The sequence below is a fragment of the Lutra lutra genome, chromosome 15 (assembly GCF_902655055.1).
Source record: "Lutra lutra chromosome 15, mLutLut1.2, whole genome shotgun sequence".
NCBI classification, from domain to species: Eukaryota; Metazoa; Chordata; class Mammalia; order Carnivora; family Mustelidae; genus Lutra; species Lutra lutra.
This window is the reverse complement of record NC_062292.1, coordinates 68255709-68275490: the sequence shown is the minus strand read 5'-3', so window position 1 is coordinate 68275490 and position 19782 is coordinate 68255709. Positions and strand designations below refer to the sequence as shown.

Below are 19782 nucleotides of genomic sequence, written 5' to 3'. Positions count from 1 at the left end.
ACCTTGCTCGCCTGCTCCCGGCTCCGCTCGGTCCGCGCGCGAGTGAGCGACTCGATCCGAGACATGGTCGGGGCGGCGGCGGCGGGCGGTCCCGGGACAGGAAGGCGGCTCGCGCGCGCGGCCCCGCGCAGTTCCTCAAACGCGAGCCTGCCTGCGGGCCGGGGGCGGGGGCCGCCGCTCGCCCCGCCGCCCGCCCGCCCTCCCGCCGCCCCGTCGGCCCCGCGCGCCCTGCCCGCGCCGACCTCGGCCCCGGAGCCCCGCGCGCTCTGCAGGGAGCCCCGCCGCCCGCGCTGCCCGCGCCGCCAGGCCCCGCTCGCCGCTGGGGGCAGGGCAGGGGGAGGGCGGGGAACGCCGGGGGAAGCGAAAGGCTGGTCTTTACCGGGCGTGGAGGCGAGGGTGCGCGCCCGAGAGCTCTCCCGCCAGCCCCCCGCCCCGCCCGGCCCCGCGCCGCGGCCGCTCCCGGCCCCGCCCCCGGGCCGACCCCGCCCCGGCCCCGCCCCGGCCCGCCCCGCCCCCTTCTCCGTGGGTGCCGGGAGGCCGGGAAAGTCCTCCCGCGTCTAACCCCGCTTCCCTCCGCTGTCACTCAGGCCGGAGCCAGCGGACTAGACACCCGCCCGCCCCCGGCCGGGAGCAGTTGGGGTCTGGCCCGTCTCCCCGCAAGAGGCGGGGTGGACCGGGGCATTCTTTCGGGACCCTTTGCGGAAGCCTGAACAAACTTCCACCTTAGCTGAGTTTCCCGATGCTGGGATCCCCCCTCCCCCGCCCAGTGTAACCTTCCACATCAGAGTTCATCTCGGTCCCTGAGGCTCCCCCATCTCTGGAGAGCCTTGGGACAGAGCATCCTACGCGCGCGATCCGGCCTCGTTCTGGCGCCCCGCAGGTGTGAGGGGAGGAGGGACAGGAGGCCCAGCCCAGAGCCTGTGGCTCCCCGCCCCGCCCCGCCCTAGCTGCAGCAGGTTCCCAGCCCAACTCAGCACTCCTGTAGGTGCCAATTTTAGCCTCTGCCACTATTTTGGGCTCCATGTCTCACTAAGGCTGAGCGCGTTGGGCTCCTCACCCCCCAGCACCACCCCCACACTGCTCCTCTAGCCGGCCTCCTGCCTCACAACTCCTTCATCACCGTCTTCCTCACCCATTCCACCTTTTAGGATCCGCGCACAGCAAAGGCCAGACAAGAGGAAAGGGGACGACCCAGCCCAGGCTGGATGGAAATTAGAAAGCAGAAAAGGACTTTCCCAGGGTCAGCAGAGAGGCTGGTTCCTCCAGGCTTGCACCTGTGGGGGAGACCTTATGGGAAGGCCCTAGGAACTCCCCCCAACCAGCCATCCTGGCCTGGAACCCCAGACTTACCCTCCCCGCAATCAGCAGGCAGGGCTGAGGAATGTACTAAATTTAAAACCAGACAACCAGAAGCCAGAATCCAGGCCTCCCGCTCCACCCACTAGGGGCCCAGAGACCAGGGGTGGGCCAGGACCTCAGCTTTTCTCCCAGGCGTGGGGTGGGAGAGTGCCACAGGCTACGGATGGAATCTTAAAAGCCCATATGCTGCAGTGTGGGGACCCAGTGGGCGGACCGTGAGGCCAGGACTAGAATCCCACGGTCTGAGAGCTTCTCAGGCCCCAGACTCTGAAGGTCTCCATGAAAGAAGCAGACCTAAGGTTCCAGCCTTTTTTGCCTCTACCCCATCTCCAGTGGGCTTTGCCTCCCAGCCTGCCCCTCGCCCTATATCTGCCCTTTCCCATTAGGAAATGAGTGGCAGGGGCTTGGGAGTGGGTACAGGAAACCTGTCCACCTTGAGAAACACCTGGACTTTCGCTGAGCTAGGCCAGCTGCCTGACTTAATATTCATCCTCTGTAGCCCTGGGATCGCTTCCAAAACCACCCCACTTGCATCCCAATCCCTCCAGCCACCCCCACCCCACTCCTATCCAGTGATACTTCCCAGATTTTCAGAAATTATTTTTTCAGATACCCTGAAACAAAAGGCAGCCCTAATTTTGGCCAGAATCTTAAAGTGGCCACGCCCAGAGCTTGCGACTCTTGATCTCGGGGTTGTGAGTTCAAAACCCACTCTGGGTGTAGCGATTTCTTGCAAATAAAATCTTAAAGGGCACCTGGTGGTGTAGTCCGTGGAGACTCCGACTCTTGGTTTCTGTTGGGGTCACAGTCTCCCAGTGGTGGGATCAAGCCTGGCATTGGGCTCCCTGCTCAGGGCGGAGCATGCTCAAGATTCCCTCTCCCTCTCTTCTCTTTCTCCCTCCCTCCCCTTTTATTTATTTAAAAATAAATAGAATAAAATAGCTCCTTTAACTTGACAAATGTGGTCGGTACACTTCATGGGTGGGGAGGCCATCCCAGGCAGGGTCCTGGTGTTGGCGAGGAGATGGACAGTCAGAGTCCCAGTGACGCCCAGGCCTGAGAGCCACAGTGCCCACGAGTGTGTGTGTTCTTTCCGTGGCTCTGGACCTTGTATATTCCAGGACAGAAAGACTGAGGCCTGACTGATTCCAGGGGCCATCCATCCCAAGATGGTGGAAGGGAAGAGAGGGGAGGAGCAGGTGAGGGGAGGTTCGCTGACAGAGGCCTGTGGAGTCAAAGCCCAGGGTCCCCAACACAGCTCTGCCCCTTAATAACTGTGGGACCCTAAAGTTATCTCGTCTGCAAAATGGAGATTAAAATTCTTATCTTTGTTGTAAGAACGAAATGAGATGACCTCTGGAGAAGTGTTTTGTCCACATGATGACTCTAGTCAAATAGGAAGGAATAAGCCACTTCCTCTCTCACTGCTGGCCTTCTCTCCAGCCCCACCCCCGTGTTTACCTGCTTCACTGCAGTCCAGAGCCCAGAGTGGGAGGGACAGCGGAGCGGGGAGGCCCTGAGAGGCGCACACACATTCCTGAGGCTGGCAGAGGGGTGAGCCTGGACTGGGGAAGGGGGCAGGAGGGGGGCAGGGAGCCCAGAGACTTTCCTGGGTCAGAGTCCCAAGGCTCTTGGAGCTGCACAGGAGGGTGTTTCTGCTGGGGCTTCTCTCAATGCTCAGAAGCAGCCCCAGGTTGGAAAGTACTTGCATACTTGGGGGGGCATCTGGAGAGGAAAAGGGGGTGGCTCATTCTGCCCATAAATGAAGGAAGTGGAAATGGATTCAAGGAGCGGGAGAGCTCCCGGTTTTACAGAGAGCTTCACAGACCCCGGTGCTAAGAAGTGGGAGGGCAGAACACCTTCACCTTCCTAGGGGCAGAACCACGCGGGTGTGCGTGTGCTCCCGAAACCATACACTCCCCAGGCTGCCCCTCTGCCTGTAGTCTCCTTTCAACTCCTTCAACTGCCGCATCCACCCATACAATTATCAGTGTAAAAGCACTTTGCAAACCCTAATACTCTCCAAAGAAGTAAAAAGGCTTGCTATAATTATGATCATGATTATATCCAACAGCTCAGATCTCTGCTGTCCACCTGGGTAGCTACGGGAGGCCTTGAGGGAGGGAGGGCTGGGCGCCCGTCAGCCTCTGAAACTTCTGCCCTTCCCCTCTTCCAGCTGTCCACAGCTAAAGCTGGCCGCTGAGTGGGGAGGCCTGGGGAGAGCCCAGGAAAGCTGACGGATGCCCTGGGATACAGGGAGGGAGTCTGGGACAGCTAGCATGTGAACCACTGCCCTGAGCATCTGTCTCCCGGGAAGCTGGGGAGGGGAGCGGATAGGGGGTGAGGAGGAAGGGGTGCAGGGAGGGCAAGGAGGACCAGGCCTCCTACTTCCCCAGCGTCTCCTACCTTGGCCTTTCCGGTCATGCCCAGGAGGAAGCTGAGGGTGCGCTGCAGAGGGGATCCTGTCCAGCTTCCAGAGCCCCGTTCCAGTTGGCTACAGCTACAGGGGAGAGGGGGTGGGGAAGGAGAGGTGAAGAGAGGGAAACAGAGCTGGGAAAAGAAGCTGCTCCCGGAGAGACGGAGAGTCGGGCGGCCAGCGCAGGTGCCTTGGCCTGGAGGTCTGAGGACAGCCTGGAGGGCCTGGAGACAGGGACCCCACAGCCCACCCCCACTTCTCAGATGCAGACAGATGTGGTCAGGCCCCTCTGTCTGTGAGGAGGACTCCAGGCTTCCTCCCCTACCCTCCTACCTAACTCAGTCTCCTCTTGCTCTGCTCCCCAGGGGCCGATGCAGGGCGAGGGCTCTCCAGAGCGCCATGCTCCATGCTCGCCTCAAAACACAAGCGCCTCTGTGCGACCCTCTGTGTGTCTGGAAAGGGCCTCTGGGCCTGAAGCCAATAAGGAGTGGATTTCCTGGGATTTCATCAGCCCCATCCCATGAGCTAATCCCAAACCCAGAGCCAGGAGGATGTGTCAGCCGGAGGTCTTCAGGACATGGATCCGAGCTCGGCATCTTAAAGGGCCACGGCCAGCGGGTTCGGCAGCACTATCTGGAGGGCCAAGCCACTCCGGCCCGGCTTGGGTGGCAGGAGCCAAAGAGACAGGTGCTGATTCGATCCACTGATTTTCATGGCCACAAAAATTTCCCAGACTCCACCACAATTCCTGAGCTAGGCCTGCAGCCCCTGCCCTCCCCAGCCACTCCCCATTGGTCAATGATCTGAGCCTCCAAAGCTGTCCGTGGGGTCCTTGACCACCGTCTCTCCGTGGGACGGTCCAACAGCCCATCTGCCCACTCAGCACTCTGTCAGTGACAACAGCAAACGAGTCCCGCTGTCTTATTCCTCTGACCACCTGGGGTCTGGATACAACTTGTCTTTACCTAATTGCCTTACTATCCAATGGAGTTGCTAGGAAATTTCTAACTCTTCCTTGGCTGAAGAATGAGAAGAGGGCGAATTCTTGGGCAGCTCAGAGAGAGGGACATTTGGAGGGTTTTGAACAGAAATGTTAAGGGGAGGGGCGCATGGGTGGCTCAGAGGTTGTGTCCCACCCTTGATTCTGGCTCAGGTCATGATCTCAGGGTCGAAAGATCAAGGCCGCCATCGGGCTCCCCACTCAGCGCAGAGTCTTCTTGAGGTTCTCCCTCTCCCTCTCCCTCTGCCCCTCCCCACCACTCACATGCACCTGGTCTAAATAAATATCTTTTTAAAAAAATGTTAAGGGGAGTGACGTTTCAGGAAGCAGAGACCCTTGGAGTTACAACATCCGTGGTCCAGGCCCATCACCCCTCTTCCAGCAAGGCCTTTGAAGGGCTGCGGGTCTCCCAAACTTACCTTTGGCTGAGGGCAGCGGCGGAGGACTGGCGTAAGGTCCCTGCCAACACAGAAGGAGACGAGAGGTGTCTGGCTAAAGCCAGACAAAGACACCCCCGCCCCCTCCACCCAGGTCAGGTTCCCAAGCTGCAGGTGCTCCCGCAGCAGTTCCTGGGGGCCGGTGCTTGGGAGGAGGGAAGGAGTTGGGGTCTGAGTGGACCAGAGCTGAGGGACCAAGAAACCAGGGAACTGAGCGGAGAGGGAGGGCTCTGCAGAGCAGGGGTGGAGGATGGACGTCTCACTCCTGCTTCTGGGAACGGAGAGAGCAGAGCTTTCACCCCAGCTCCCAGCTCGCAGGGCGTCCTCCTGAGGACAAGGTCCATCACAGGTTAGTGTCCTCCCTCTCCAGGGACAGGGGGAGCTGGGGATCCGCAATCTGTCTTATGTCCTCCTTCATTGGAAGGAGAGTCTTAGAATGCCAAAGTCCTGAATTCAGATCTCTCACTGGAACAGAAGCATTTTGGTGTTGCCAAGGGTGTGTGGTTAAACGGAACCCAGGAACGTCCGGCCGCACTGGAGGGGTGGTGGCAAGACGGAAGAGGGAAGGGGCCAGCGCTGCCTCGCTCTCCACCCCCACTCACCAGCTGGATCAGAGCATCCCAAGAGGCTACTGATGCCACTCATGGATACAGACTTGGAGAGCACGCCAGGGGCCGAGTGGGCCAAAGTGCCAACAGACGGATGACAGCAATTCTGATCCTAGAATCACGTGGAGAACCCCCACAGGAGGTCAGGCTTCATCCCACTTCCGCTCTCTGTGCTCCTACTTTCCCGCAGAGGGCCTACCTCACACCCTCAGGCCTCCCACCCTCTCTGTACTCCCCACATCTGCGACATTGCGACATTCCACCGGGAATCCCTGGCAAGTCATTCCTGCCACTTAGCCTTCAGCCTTCTGCTGCAGCTCAAGCCAGCACAGAGAATCACTTAGGAAAATTGTACCCCAGGGGCGCCTGGGGGGCTCAGTGGGTTAAGCCTCTGCCTTCAGCTCGGGTCATGATCCCAGAGTCCTGGGATCAAGCCCCACATTGGGCTCTCCACTCGGCGGGGAGCCTGCTTCCTCCTCTCTCTCTGCCTGCCTCTCTGCCTACTTGTGATCTGTCTGTCAAATAAATAAAAAGAAAAAATGTACCCCAAAGGGTTTCCAGACACGACAGACTCAAACTATAGAGGCCAGGCAGGTAATAAAAAGGAAAGGACACGACTGAGACAGCCTGGGGGTAAGACAAAAGGGAGCAGGAACATTCATGAACCACACACCCAACCCTTCGGAAATAAATGTTTTTCTCAAGCCTACATGAAGCATTACAAAAACTGGTCACGTATCAGGTCATAAGGCAAATTTCAACACATTTCAAATCACCTGTATCATAGAGACCACAGGAAACAAGCCAGAAATCCCTTTCCAATGGACAGGATAAGGGACCCGGGGTGTAACACATCAAAGTTCTTGTCAACAGAGAAAACGAAACACGCTGTAGCTTGCCTAACAATAAGGGTGAATCTCACAAGCACAACAGTGACGGAAAGAGTCAAGACACAAAAAAGGCATGTCCTGTATGATTACATTCATATAAAGTTTAAAACACGTAAAACTAGGAGCGCCTGGGGGACTCAGTAAGTGAAGCATCTGCCTCTGGCTCAGGTCATGATCTCGGAGCCACATGTTGGGTGTACAGAGTACTTAAAAATATAATCTCAAAAATAAAGATATTTTATAACAACAGTAAATGAAATAAAATCTTAAAAAATTAAAAAATAAACCATAAAATCTCTTTAAAAAGATATTTTATAACAATAATAATGAAAATACTTTAGAACCACAGAGCAAAACTTGTGGAAATGGCCAAAGTAGTTTTTTGGAAGGAATTCATAGCCTTAAAATGTTTATATCAAAAAATTTTAAAAGCTGAAAATTAATGAACTAGGTCAACTTCAAAAGGTTAGAAAAAGAACAGAACAAGCTCAGAGAAAGCAGAAGGAAGGATACAGTATGGATAAAAGCGGAAAGCAGGGCATCTGGGTGACACATTTGGCCAAGGATGTGAATCACGATCTCAGGGAGGTGAGTTTGAGCCTCATGTTGGGCAGAAAGATTACATTAAAAAAAAAAAAAAATTAAAAAGGCAGAAATCAACAGAGCAGTAAACACAAAACAGGATCAATAAAGCCAAAAGTTGTAGACAAACCTCCAGTAAGATGGGCAGACTGAGGGAAGGGACAAACTGAGGAAGAATGTGGGGCAGACCCAGTGATTGGAAAGGCAGGAGAAGGGGCACCTGGGGGGCTCAGTGGGTTAAGCCGCTGCCTTCAGCTCAGGTCATGATCTCAGGGTCCTGGGATTGGGCCCCGCATCGGGTTCTCTGCTCAGCGGGGAGCCTGCTCCCCCCCCACCTCTGCCTGCCTCTCTGCCTACTTGTGATCTCTCTCTCTGTCAAATAAATAAAATCTTTAAAAAAAGAAAAAAGGGAAAGCAGGAGAAGACTGCCCACAACTTGATGATAGCAATTTTTTGAAAGATTTTATTTATACTTTTATTAAACTAAGTGCTTTTGATTCAAAATTAATAATTGATGAGTGGTGATATAAAATTTTCTCTAAAAATAGAAAAGGTTTTATTTATTTATTTGAGAGAGAAAGAGTGAGAGAGAGGGAAGACATGCACGAGAAGGGCAGGGTCAGAGACTCCCCGTTGGGTGATGTAGGACTTGATCCTGGGACTCTGGGATCATGACCTGAGCTGAAGGCAGACACTTAACCAACCAAGTCACCCAGGCGTCCTGATGATAGCAATTTTGAAAATGCAAACAAAATTCCCTATAAAAATGTGTATGTGTATCTATATATAACTTAATAAAATTAAGTCTAGAAGAAATAGAAAGTCTGAATGGTCCTATTAAAGAAATGGAATTGGTAGTTAATTAATCTTTCTATAAATAAAACAAAATGCACCAGGCCATAGATGTCCATCGACAGATGAATGGATAAAGATGTGGTATATGTCTACAATGGAATACTGTGCAGCCATCAAAAATGAAATTTTGCCATTTGCAATGACGTGGATGGAACTAGATGGTATTATGCTAAGCGAAATAAGTCAGAGAAAGACAATTATCATAAGACAATTATCATATGATCTCACTGATATGAGGCGCCCTAAATAAAATCTTTTAAAAAATTGTAATAACAGGGGCACCTGGATGGCTCAGTGGGTGGGTTAAAGCCTCTGCCTTTGGCTCAGGTCATGATCCCAGGAGTCCTGGGATCGAGCCTCAGCCCCACATCAGGTTCTCCTCAGCAGGGAGCCTGCTTCCCCCTCTCTCTCTGCCTGCCTCTCCGCCTACTTGTGATTCCTGTCTGTCAAATAAATAAATAAAATATTTTTTTAAAAAGGAGGATTCCATTAAAAATATATATAATAACAAGAAACAAGAGAGAGTTTAGCAAGATAAATGAGTATAGGGTGCTTGGGTGGCTCAGTGGGTTAAAGCCTCTGCCTTCAGCTCAGGTCATGAACCCAAGGTCCTGGGATTGAGACCCCCTCAGGCTCCTTGCTCAGGAGGGAGTCAGCTGCCACTACCCCTGCTTGCACTCTCTCTCTCTCTCTCTCTCTCTCTCTGTGTCAAATAAATAAAATAGACTTTTTTCCTTTTTTTTTAATTATTTTTTAAGACTTTATTTATTTGACAGATAGAGACACACAGAGAGAGGGAGCACAAGCAGTGGGAATGGGAGAGGGAGAAGAAGGCTTCCTGCCTAGCAGGGAGCCTGATTCGGGGCTCAATCCCAGGACCCTGAGACCATAACCTGAGCCAAAGGCAGAAGTCCAAAAACTGAGCCATCTAGGTGCCCCATAAAGTAGAATTTTAAAAAATGATTTTATTTATTTATTTGACAGAGACAGAGACAGTGAGAGAGGGAACACAAGCTGGGTGAGAGGGAGAGGGAGAAGCGGGCTTCCCACTGAGCAGGGAGCCTGATGTGGGGCCTGATCCCAGGACTCCCAGATCAGGACCCAAGCCAAAAGCATATGCTTAATGGCTGAGTCACCCAGGAACCCCATAAAATAGAATCTTTTTTTAAAAAGTGAATAAAGGGGGCACCTGGGTGGCTCAGTGGGTTAAGCCTCTGCCTTTGGCTCGGGTCATGATCTCAGGGTCCTGGGATCGAGCCCCACATCGGGCTCTCTGCTCTGCGGGGAGCCTGCTTCCTCCTCTCTCTCTCTCTGCCTGCCTCTCTGCCTACTTGTGATCTCTGTCTGTCAAATAAATAAATAAAATCTTTAAAAAATAATAAATAAATAAATAAAAAGTGAATAAAGGCTTGGACAGATATTTCACAAAAGATGATATATACATGGCCAATAAGAATATGAATAAGTGGGGTGCCTGGATGGCTTATTCTGTTAAACATCTGATTTCAGCTCATGTTGTTTTCTCAGGGTTAATCCCCACATCAGATTCAGTGCTGTGCTTGTAGTCTCCTTGGGATTCTCTCTCTCTCTCCCTAGCCCTTACCCCTCCCCCACCATGGTCTCTCTCTCTCTCTCTCTCTCTCAATCTCTCTCAAAAAAAAAAAAAAAAAAAGAAAGAAAGAAAAATGCCCAACAAACTGTTTCAACAGGGACATGCAAATTAAAACCATAATGAGATACCTCTAAGACATCCACCAGAATGACTAAAATTTAAAACAACAAAAGAAGTATAATATACCTAAGAATAAAATCTTAAAAATATATATATACCTAAGAATACATCTATATCCACAAGGTCTGTATGGGAAAAAAAAAAAAGAAATTAGAGAGGTATATTATCTTCATGGAAAGGAAGAAGCAACATTATACAGATGTCAACTTTCCCTAAATTATTCTCTAGATTCATTACAATTCCAATTAAAATCTCAAACATGTTTTAATGCATGTTTTGTATACATGTTATACTTCGATAAATGTTTACTTTTTAAAAATTAAGAAATTCAGGGGTGCGGGGCGCCTGGGTGTCTCAGTGGGTTAAAGCCTCTGCCTTCGACTCAGGTCATGATCCCAGGGTCCTGGGATCGAGTCCCGCATCGGGCTCTCTGCTCAGCGGGGAGCCTGCTTCCTCCTCTTTCTCTCCCTGCCCCTCTGCCTACTTGTGATCTCTGTCTGAAAATAAATAAATAAATAATCTTAAAAAAAAAAGGAAATTCAGGGGTGCTTGGCTGCCCCAGTTGGTGGAGCATGTGAATCCTGATGTGGGGGTTGTGAGTTTGAACCCCACGTGGGGTGTAGAGATTCTTTAAAAGGAAAATATTTAAAAATAAAAAAAAAAAATTAGGAAGTTCTGTTTATGTAAAGTCACCACAGGAGAAGGGAAAGACAAACCATTTTTCTCCATGTGGTGAAAAGATCACTGCAATGTATATAACAACAAAGGGGAGACATGGGCAGAGACAGGAAGAGGAAACACAGAAGAAGACAGGAAGAGGAAACACAAAGGACCTGTGTGCACAGGAGAAGATGCTTAATAGCACGCGTCGCGCGCACCGTCAAGGTCAGTGCTTCAGTGAGGTTTATAATCACTAGCCTGGCAGCATTACGAGGTCTCATGCCTCTGAATGCTGGGAAAGATGAGGATCAAGAGGACCTCTCCCATACTTCCGAGGGGGAGGAAACAGTCTGCCATGATCTTGTAAGTTTGAGGCGCGCTGTCACCCCACAGCTCCCCCCACCGAGGTGTCTGCCCTCGGGAAACGCTTAACGAATGTGCGCCAGAAGACTGATCACAGCAGGTTCACGGTGACACTGCTTGGGACAACAGAGCGGACATTATCTACACGTTCGAGGACAGAGTGGGATGAGAATGAATAAACCGGAACTGTCGGCAACACATTGATAAAAATTAGATACAGTGTGGACTGAAAATGCAGATTATAGACCATTATGTACCACGTAACATCACTGTTTTAAAATTAATTTTAAAATTTAAAATTAACATATTATTAGGTAATGTATATATATTTGTGTTAAACTATAAAAAATGTGGATGGGTTATAAAGAAAATTCAAGGTAGTGATTATCTCTGGTGGGGCAGGTGAGGGAACAGCAGAGCGGACAAAGGCAAGACCAAGACCCCCCAGGCATTGGTGGTGTTCGAGGGCTAGAGGTGGGGGCTGACTTACTGGGCATTCGATTTCAAACACGGACTTAAAGATGAAAGGGAGGGTCGCCTGGCTGGCTCAGCTGGTGCGGCAAGGGACTCTTAATCTCAGGGTTCTGGGTTTGAGCCCCATGTTGGGGATAGAGATGACTTAAGAATAAAATCTTAGGGGCACCTGGGTGGCTCAGTGGGTTAAAGCCTTTGCCTTGGGCTCAGGTCATGATCCCAGGGTCCTGGGATCAAGCTCCGCATCGGGCTCTCTGCTCAGCGGGAGCCTGCTTCCCTCTCTCTCTCTCTGCCTGCCTCTCTGCCTACTTGTGATCTGTCAAATAAATAAATAAAATCTTTTAATAAATAAATATAAAATCTTAAAAACAAAGAGAGAGAGAGAGACAGAAAGGGAAATACAGCAGGGCGTCCTAGTCACTCTGGCAAAGGGAAGAGCGCAGGCCCCACTTAAGAGTCTGAACCTAGGAGAAGCCTGGAGGGCTCAGTTGGGGCGGAGCCTGCAACTCTTGATCTCAGGGTCCTGAGTTCCAGCCCCACGTTGGGTGTGGCGTCTGGTTAAGAAGAAGGAAAAAAAGACATCTGAATCTTTTTTTTTTTTAATAAAATGTCTATTCAGATCCTCTGCCCATTTTTTCTTTTTTTTTCTTTTTTTTTTTAAAGATTTTATTTATTTATTTGACAGGCAGAGATCACAAGGAGGCAGAGAGGCAGAGGGAGAAGCAGGCTCCCTGCTGAGCAGAGAGCCTGATGCGGGGCTTGATCCCAGGACCCTGGGATCATGACCTGAGCCAAAGGCAGAGGCTTTAACCCACTGAGCCACGCAGACACCCCTCTTTTTTTTTTTTTTTTTTTTTTTTTAATGTTATCTCTAGGCCCAATGTGGGGCTGGAACTCACGACCTGGAGATTAAGAGTCACGTGCTCTACTGACTGAGTCTTAGAGGGGTCCGTTCTGCATTGGCCACACAGAATACCTCCTGGGAGCCCCAGGCCCCCCCTCTGCAGGCCGAGGGCCACCCTCGTGAGCCTGGAGCTTTTGGCCACTAGACCTCGGTGGTGTTTGTATGCACTGGCTCTGGAGGAAGAAACAAAAACAGCAACAGGCAGACAGGGAGAAACACAAGGGGGAGGGCTTAAAGAGGAGGAGAGGAGAGGAGAGGAGAGGAGAGGAGAGGGGAGAGGAGAGGGGAGGGGAGGGGAGGAACGAGAGCAGGGCAGGAAGGTAGGGAGCAGGTGGGGCTGAGGGAGAGCAGGGGAGAGGATCTGCGTGTCCTCGAGCTCAGCCTGAGGGCCAGCCTCTGTACTGGGCCTTGAACTTCCTTCCTTTTTTGTTTTTCTTTTCAAAATAATCATAACTATTTAATTTAAATTTAAATTTAATTTAATTTAATGGTTAAAAGATTTTATTTATTTGACAGAGAGACTGAGAGGCACAAGTAGGGCAGGCAGTGGGGACAGAGGGGCAGAAGTGGACTCCATGCTGAGCAGGACCCTGGGATCATGACCTGAGCTGAAGGCAGACGCCTTACCATCTGAGCCACCCAGGCGCCCCTCAAAATAATCATAACTTTAAAAGACAGTTTTTATTATCCTGAGTTTTGGAGAGATGAGCTAGGTCCTCTAGCAGGTACGTGAAGGATCTGGAAGCTGGTCTGCCTCCCCACCCTGTTCCTCCTACAGCACCGCGCTGTGGTGGGGGGGTCCGTGGGGATGCCGGCGGGATGAGAAGGGTCCAGCCACTGCCTGCAGCGGCCCATCTCCCTTGCCCTCTCCCCCAAGCCACAGGCTGGCCCTAGGAGGCTGGTGTTGGGGTCCCTGGCCAGCTAGAGGAGGAGCTGGAAGGACTGAGCTTGGCCGATCCAGAGGTGCCCCTAAAGGCCTGTGTATCCCCAGGGGTCCCTAGGTCCTGGCTTGAGATCCGCCAGATGCGTTCCCTTAAGCCAGAAGGCAGGGCAGACTCTGTGCCCCTTCTCATTCACCAGTCTATGATTCTCTTGTTAGAGATCACTGCCTTTCAGGGCATGAGACGCCTGGTTTCATCCCACACATTCTAAGTTGGGCTCCAAGCTGAGAAATGTGGGGCCCACAGAAAGAAGTGGTTATCACAATTAGGGGAACAGGGGCCTTTTCATGAGAGGAGCAGAGAGGCCCACATCAGTGCAGAGCTCAGACTCAGAAAGGTGGGGACAGCGAGTCGTAGAGAGAGAGGCAGGGGCAGGACACCAGGAGTGGGGGACCGGGCGCGCGGACCCGGGGAGGCGGACAGAGGGCTACACACAGCAGACACAGCCTCAGTGAGTCGGAGTTGGGACGAGGTCCGGGCACAGAGAGACCCGGCAGCTGGCAGGACAGAAGGGGCACAGAGCGGTGGCTGGACAAGCAAGGGGGCAGGAGACGGGGAGAAGGCTCTGGCCTCCGTGGGGACGCTTGTCCATACCGCGTGGGCGGGCTGACTGCCTTGGCACTGTGGTCCCAGAAAGTTGTCCAGCTCCTCTCGGCTCTGCAGCAAGGTGGCCTCCCTGGCGCCTGTGCATCCCGGTGCCTGCAGTTCGTGCCTGAAACACACATTGTCACCACTGCCCTCAGTGCCTAGTGGTTAGTGACGGGCACCAGGGAGGGACACCGCCCCACCGGGCCCTTCCTGATGGCACAGATGCAGCCCAGACCCAAACTGGGCCTTTGGGGGGCGGGGGGGGGGGGGGGGGGGCTGTGCTTTTGCGAAGCTGCGGGCAAGGGTGGCCCCTGCTGGCCACGGGGCAGTACTGTCCTCGGAAAGGACACTGGTGCTCGCCAGACCCCACGGCAAGCTGCAGTCTCATTCCTTGCCCGGATTCTGATGCCCAGCTTTGCCCCTCCAAAGTCCAAGGGGCAGAATCAGTGCCTGATGGCGAAAGGTGACCCCTCAAAGACCCTGCGATACAGCTGGCCCCCCATGGGGATCCCCAGGGCATCTCTGCCTCCGACAGGCTGCTCTCTGGAAGGTTCCATGAGCCCTGTGGGCCAGGCTTCCCAGCTGAGTCCGTTCAGGGACCCAGCACAGGGTCCTCTCCTCCCCCCAGCTCAGCCAGCTGGGCCCAGGAGCTTGGTCTACTCACCTGAGCTGAGCAAACCTGCCCCTGGGGACCACGGCCAGAGCAGTCAGTGCCCTTCCTCTCAGAGGCCCGTTACACTGAGTTCTCCATGTTGACCCCCAGACCTTCTCTCTGACTTCCCCTGTCTTTGGGGAAGTGGTTGGGGGTTTTCCAGAAGAGGAGGAGAGCTGGTCTCCGTCTTCGGCCAAGCAGAAAGACGCTCACAGACCTCCCCCCGCCCTGTGCCGGCTGTACGGACATGCTTATGACATCCTGCGTCTGGGTCAGCCTAGAACCAGCAATGCCCCAGCCCAGGGACGCTGCCCAAGGAGTCTCCAAAGCTCTCTGGGCTCACTTCCCTCAGCTGCACAGGGACAAGTTTGGGCCCCACGATCCCTGAGTCCCGTCCAGCTCTATGGGTCAGTGAAACCCAGAGTGGGAGGTGGAGGCAATATGGCCTGTCCCTTCCCCTCCACGGCCTCCCCCACCTGCCCCCAGACCAGCCAGAGAGGAGCGAGGGGGGCCGCACTTTGAAAAGCAGGGTCATCTCCCCCAAAAGCCAGAAACAGGCAGGGTTCAGACTCTCCAGGGAGGGCCAGGGCCCAGGTGTCCTCAGCTCCCGGCATCCCTGCCTAACCCCTTTCTCCAGGGTCTGGGACTTGAGGAAAGGAGGGGCAGGGGCCCACGGGGGTTACCTGCTCAGTGGATCCTGGTGCTCCCTGCCTGGCCCCCAGCTATGTCTTTTGAACGGGCTGTGGTTGTGGCCATGGGCACGGAAGGCCCCCGACCTCCGGAGGGGTACAGCGTGGAAGCCATCTCCCTTCTCTGTTTTTCCCTCCTCCTCCTCCTCTTCCTCCTTGTCTTCCTCCAGCTGCTCTCTGGACTCGACTGCAGACAGGCAGCGGCGAGTGTGGCCTTGGGACACCAGGTCTCCGCCTGCGAGGAACACCTCTGGGACGTCTCCGTTCATGGGAGGCACCCACGGGCCAGTCTGAGTCAAGAAGACAAAGGGGCGAGAGGAGTTCTAGAATCCTGGAATCCTGGGATGGAGGAGGGGTTGGGGGGTTATCACAGCCAACCCTTCCTTTCCCCAGGCGCTGGGGCGTGGCTGGCCCAGAGCCCAGAGGGGCAAGCAGCTTCGCTGACTCCCAGCCCAGTGCTCTCTCCAGGGCGTGAGGACATCCTCGTTCCCCCAGGATGCTCCCATGTCCTGAGCACTGACCAGCACAGCAGAAAACCCAGCCAAGCAAAGAGACAGATACCATTCCTGTCCTTAAGGAATTCACAGCCCTTGTGCACGCACGCGTGTGCGTGTGTTTGCAGGAGTGTGTGCGCGCGTGCACACGTGTGTGCACACGTGTGCGTGTGCAGAGACAGAAGCCCAAATCACAGATGACTGAGTGGCCGTAGTGGCCAGTGAGGTACGCAGAAGGCTGTGGGCTGTGGAAGGAGTGAGCTCGTAGCTCCTTTTTTTTTTTTTTTTAAAGATGTTATTTATTTATTTGACAGAGAGAGATCACAAGTAGACGGAGAGGCAGGCAGAGAGAGAGAGAGAGAGAGGGAAGCAGGCTTCCCGCTGAGCAGAGAGCCTGATGCGGGACTCGATCCCAGGACCCTGAGATCATGACCTGAGCCGAAGGCAGCGGCTTAACCCACGGAGCCACCCAGGCGCCCCAGAGCTCGTAGCTCCTTAGAAAGCTCAGGAAGAGGGGCGCCAGGGTGGCTCCGTGGGTTAAGCATCTGCCTTTGGCTCAGGTCATGATCTCAGGGTCCTGGGATGGAGCCCCGAATAGGGCTCCCTGCTCAGCGGGAAGCCTACTTCCCACTCCCTCTGCCTGCCTCTCTGCCTACTTGTGATCTCTGTCAAATAAATAAATAAAATCTTTAATTAAAAAAAAGAAAAGAAACTCAGGAAGAGGGAACCGAAGGGAGTGAGTGGCCCTTGAGAGGTCTAGAGGGGTGAGTGGTTGGCTTCAAGGGGGGAGTCTAGGCAGACAGAGGGGCGGGGAGGACAGTTCACAAAAGAGCATCTGGTTTCGCCCCTCCAAGGCTGGTCATGTGGAAGGAACAGAGCTGAAAGTCTTCTCTTCAGAAGCAGTGCACTGGGCACCACTGGCTGCCACCTGGAAGTGTCTTCTGTCCCCGACGTGGGCACTATTCTTGGCGCCCAACGCTCCCGCACCTGGCGGCCCTCGGGGCCGGCCTCAGTGTGTCTCAGAGTTAAGAACCCTCAGGAGCTCTTAAAGTTGAAGCTGAGACGCCCCACTCCTCAATGAGGTACCAAGGACCAGAGGTGGTGGGGGCGGGCGGGACCTCTCCTTTCCTGCCGGTCCCTGTGCTGCTGTCTCCTAGGCCCTGTCCCCGCGGGGTCTTCTGCTAGCTGGAGTCTCCTAGTGGAGCTGCTGGGAGGGCCCCGAAGGACCAGCAAGCGGGGAGCCAGAGTCCTCCCCCCACTCACAGGCTCTCCACGAGGGCACCCAGCCTCCCTCTGTCACCTTACTCCTCACCATCCACACCAGAAGTCCCATTGTCAGAAGGCGGTTCCTTCAAGCCACTCTTCCTACTGTCCCTACAACCTGTCCCCAACCCTCGCTCCACCCAGCACCAGAGAGAGGCCCTTTTGCAGTCCCCGCCACAGCAAGGAAGGAAGGGGGTGAGTGCACGGGCCAAGGCAGGTGCACCTGCGGCCCCACCAACGGCTCTGGGGACAGAGGGGGAAGGGAGAGGCCTGGAAAGCTGGGCCTTGCTCCTCACACCGGGGAGCCACAGGGGTGGGGGTGGGCGTGGGGCCCGCAGCCAGCCGCCAGGACAAGTCCACTCTCTCTGCGTCTGCAAACACGGCCTGGTGCACCTGACCTGTCGGCTAGAAATGGGACGGGCTGCGCCACAGCCAGTGCGGCACAGTCCGAGGGCCAGAGCCTCAGCCTGCCCTCTAAGGGTCTCCAGAGCTGGTGGTCGGGGGAAAGGAGGGGGAAATGGCACACAAAGTATTGTGAGAGGCTGGGGTGGAGGCTAGAAGAGGACCTGGGGTGCTCCCTGGGAACAGAGGAGCAAGGGGAGCTGGAAACGGGGCAGAGACCTCACTAAAGAGGCCGACGGGCCGGAGTCACCAGCCCCAGCTTCTGTCTACTATGCCCGCCCCAGTGGGGTGTGTGGCGCTGGATTTGGTGGGAAGCATTTCCTCCCCTCTGTCCCTGGGGATGCTACCTGCTGCAGAGGGTATGTGGTAGACAGGGGCTCTGGTCCTGAAATCCCACCCTTCTTCCTCGGGCTCCGACCAGCTGGAGTCTGGCCTCTTCTGGGAGACCCACCTTTGCCCAGCGCCTGCGTCACTCATTCCCGGCCTCCGCCCTCTGTGCAAATGTACCCGATGGGGCTCCTTCTGCCTCATATCTTCATTCCGTTTCTCTCCATTTGTCCTGGTCTCTCAACCCCGCCCCTCCACTCCACAATGTCAATAATGCCCATTCTGTCCCTCAGAGGGATGAGGTGTAGCAGGGCACCCTCAGCCCCTCCCGGAGACATTCCTCCTTCCACTTTCTGAGATGCAAGCTGCCCGCATGGTTGCCTTCTTCCCTCTCCTCCGCCAGCTCCCACCAGGCCCCTCCCGGCTCCCCCAGCCTCTGGAGCTCAGGAAATGGTGCCGGGCAGTGGCCAGGGCTGGCTCTCGCACAATGGCTTTATTTAGCCCCCAAATGAGATCCCATCATGTCACTACCCACTTCTGCGGAGCAGAGATAGGACACTCTGAAATAGGTCTGGGGTCAGATGCTCCAGAGGAAGGCCTGGGAGGAAAGCAGGAAGGGGTTCTAAGAAGTCGCTTTATCTTCTTGTCTCTGGATTGAACGGTTTCCCCAGCAGCGCACACCATCAGCATCTCCTGCCCCTGCTCGGAGTGGGGGCTGTCCACTGACCACACGGGTCACCCGTACTTTGTGGGGCACACCGGGGTGCTGGGACGGGAGCACACAGGGAGAGAGAGAGAGAGAGATCTCTGTTATTCAAAAGTCTGAGACCGAGACGTCTGGAGAGCTCGCGGGCGCGCAGTAACACAGCACGATGGGGACTTGTGGCCATGAACGCCCTCTGATGGAAAGGACAGGCCGTAGCCAGCATCTGGGGTGAGAAGGGCCAGCAGATCCTGGGGGAGAAGAGGGGGCAGAGTGCTCTGGTCACAGGGGCAGCGGCTAGTGGACTCTGTGGGCCAGATCTGTCCTGCTATCTTTCTTAAATGGCTGGGGGGAAAATCCAAAGAAGAACACTACTTTGTGACACATAAAAATTCTATGAAATTCAGATTTCAGTGAGCATAAATAAAGGCTATTTTGGAACACGGCCCGCTCATTCACTAACATACGGTCTGCGGCTGGGTCGGCGTTACAGCAGCAAAGTTGTAGCTGCAGCACAGACCGTCTGGCCCACAAAGCCTAAAATAGTTAGTATCTGGGTCTTTACAGAAAAAGTTTGCAGACTCCTGATTTAGAGCAACTGGGTCTCCAAATCTCAGGAAGGACAAGAAGGAGCACAAGGGGGGCTGCTGAGGTCCAGGGCACCCCGAGCAGGCACTGGGCATCAGGCCTGGGGCAGGGCACTGAAGTCCCAAAGCCTTTCCTAAACAGGAACTGGAGCCTGCGAAGGAGGAGCTAAGCTGTGCAGAGCCCGCGTTGTCTCGGGAACCCCTCCCTCCGGCGCCCGCACTGTCCTGTGGGACCCTCACAGTCATCTCTTGAAATACAGCATCCCCAGTGCCGCCCTTCTTTTTTTTTTTTTCTTAATTAAAGATTTTATTTATTTCTTTGACAGAGATCACAAGCAGGCAGAGAGGCAGCCAGAGAGAGGGGGAAGCAGGCTCCCTGCTGAGGACTCTGGGATCATGACCTGAGCCGAAGGCAGAGGCTTGACCCATGGAGCCACCCAGGTGCCCCCCACAGTGCGGCTGTTCTTCAATGCCCGCCCCCGTGTCTGCCCCTTCACCAGCCCAAGAAAGGAGGCAATTAGATGGGTTCCCAGAGAAATCGAATTTGTTCTTCCTACTCCCTCTGTCATCTTAGAAACTGGGGGAGGGCAGGCGGGGCTTCTGTGAACGCCACCGCCGCACCCACCCGGCCGGGCAGAGTGGACTGTGGGGGAGGCTGCTCAGCCCCCTTCACAACCTGGGGGTTTCCTGGGCCTGGCCCTGGGGTCCTGAGTCTCCCCAAGGGTGACAGTCAGGAAGAAGACCCCCAAAAGAACCAGATAATAAAGAATGGGAAGGAAGACTGAGCCAGATGTCCTGGTTGGCTGGCTTCTCCCAGCCCTGGGGGGACAGGGTCATGGAAAAGCCTTTGATGAGG

General features: G+C 54.3%; 1 protein-coding gene across 16 annotated transcripts in view; it reads right to left on the bottom strand.

Moving 5' to 3' along the window:
- ARHGEF2 (Rho/Rac guanine nucleotide exchange factor 2) overlaps positions 1-17778 on the bottom strand; it is a 39158-nt gene extending 21380 nt beyond the window's left edge. For 5 of the 16 annotated variants that reach the window (XR_007122956.1, XM_047703922.1, XM_047703924.1 and 2 more), the window contains exons 1-6: positions 17657-17778; positions 15145-15440; positions 13816-13933; positions 5815-5932; positions 5195-5234; positions 3766-3859 (exon numbers count right to left, since the gene is read on the bottom strand). Coding sequence is in view for 14 of the 16 variants with exons in the window: in XM_047703922.1 (XP_047559878.1) it covers positions 3766-3859; positions 5195-5234; positions 5815-5932; positions 13816-13933; positions 15145-15419 (645 nt within the window). In the remaining 2 variants the exon portion in view is untranslated. Of the gene's footprint in view, positions 1-2; positions 254-379; positions 405-3765; positions 3860-4108; positions 4221-5194; positions 5235-5814; positions 5933-13815; positions 13934-14473; positions 14490-15144; positions 15441-17656 lie in introns of those variants that run through there. The other 11 variants (XM_047703918.1, XM_047703920.1, XM_047703926.1 and 8 more) reach the window with 6 other exon arrangements.
- Positions 17779-19782: the final 2004 nt, after the last annotated feature.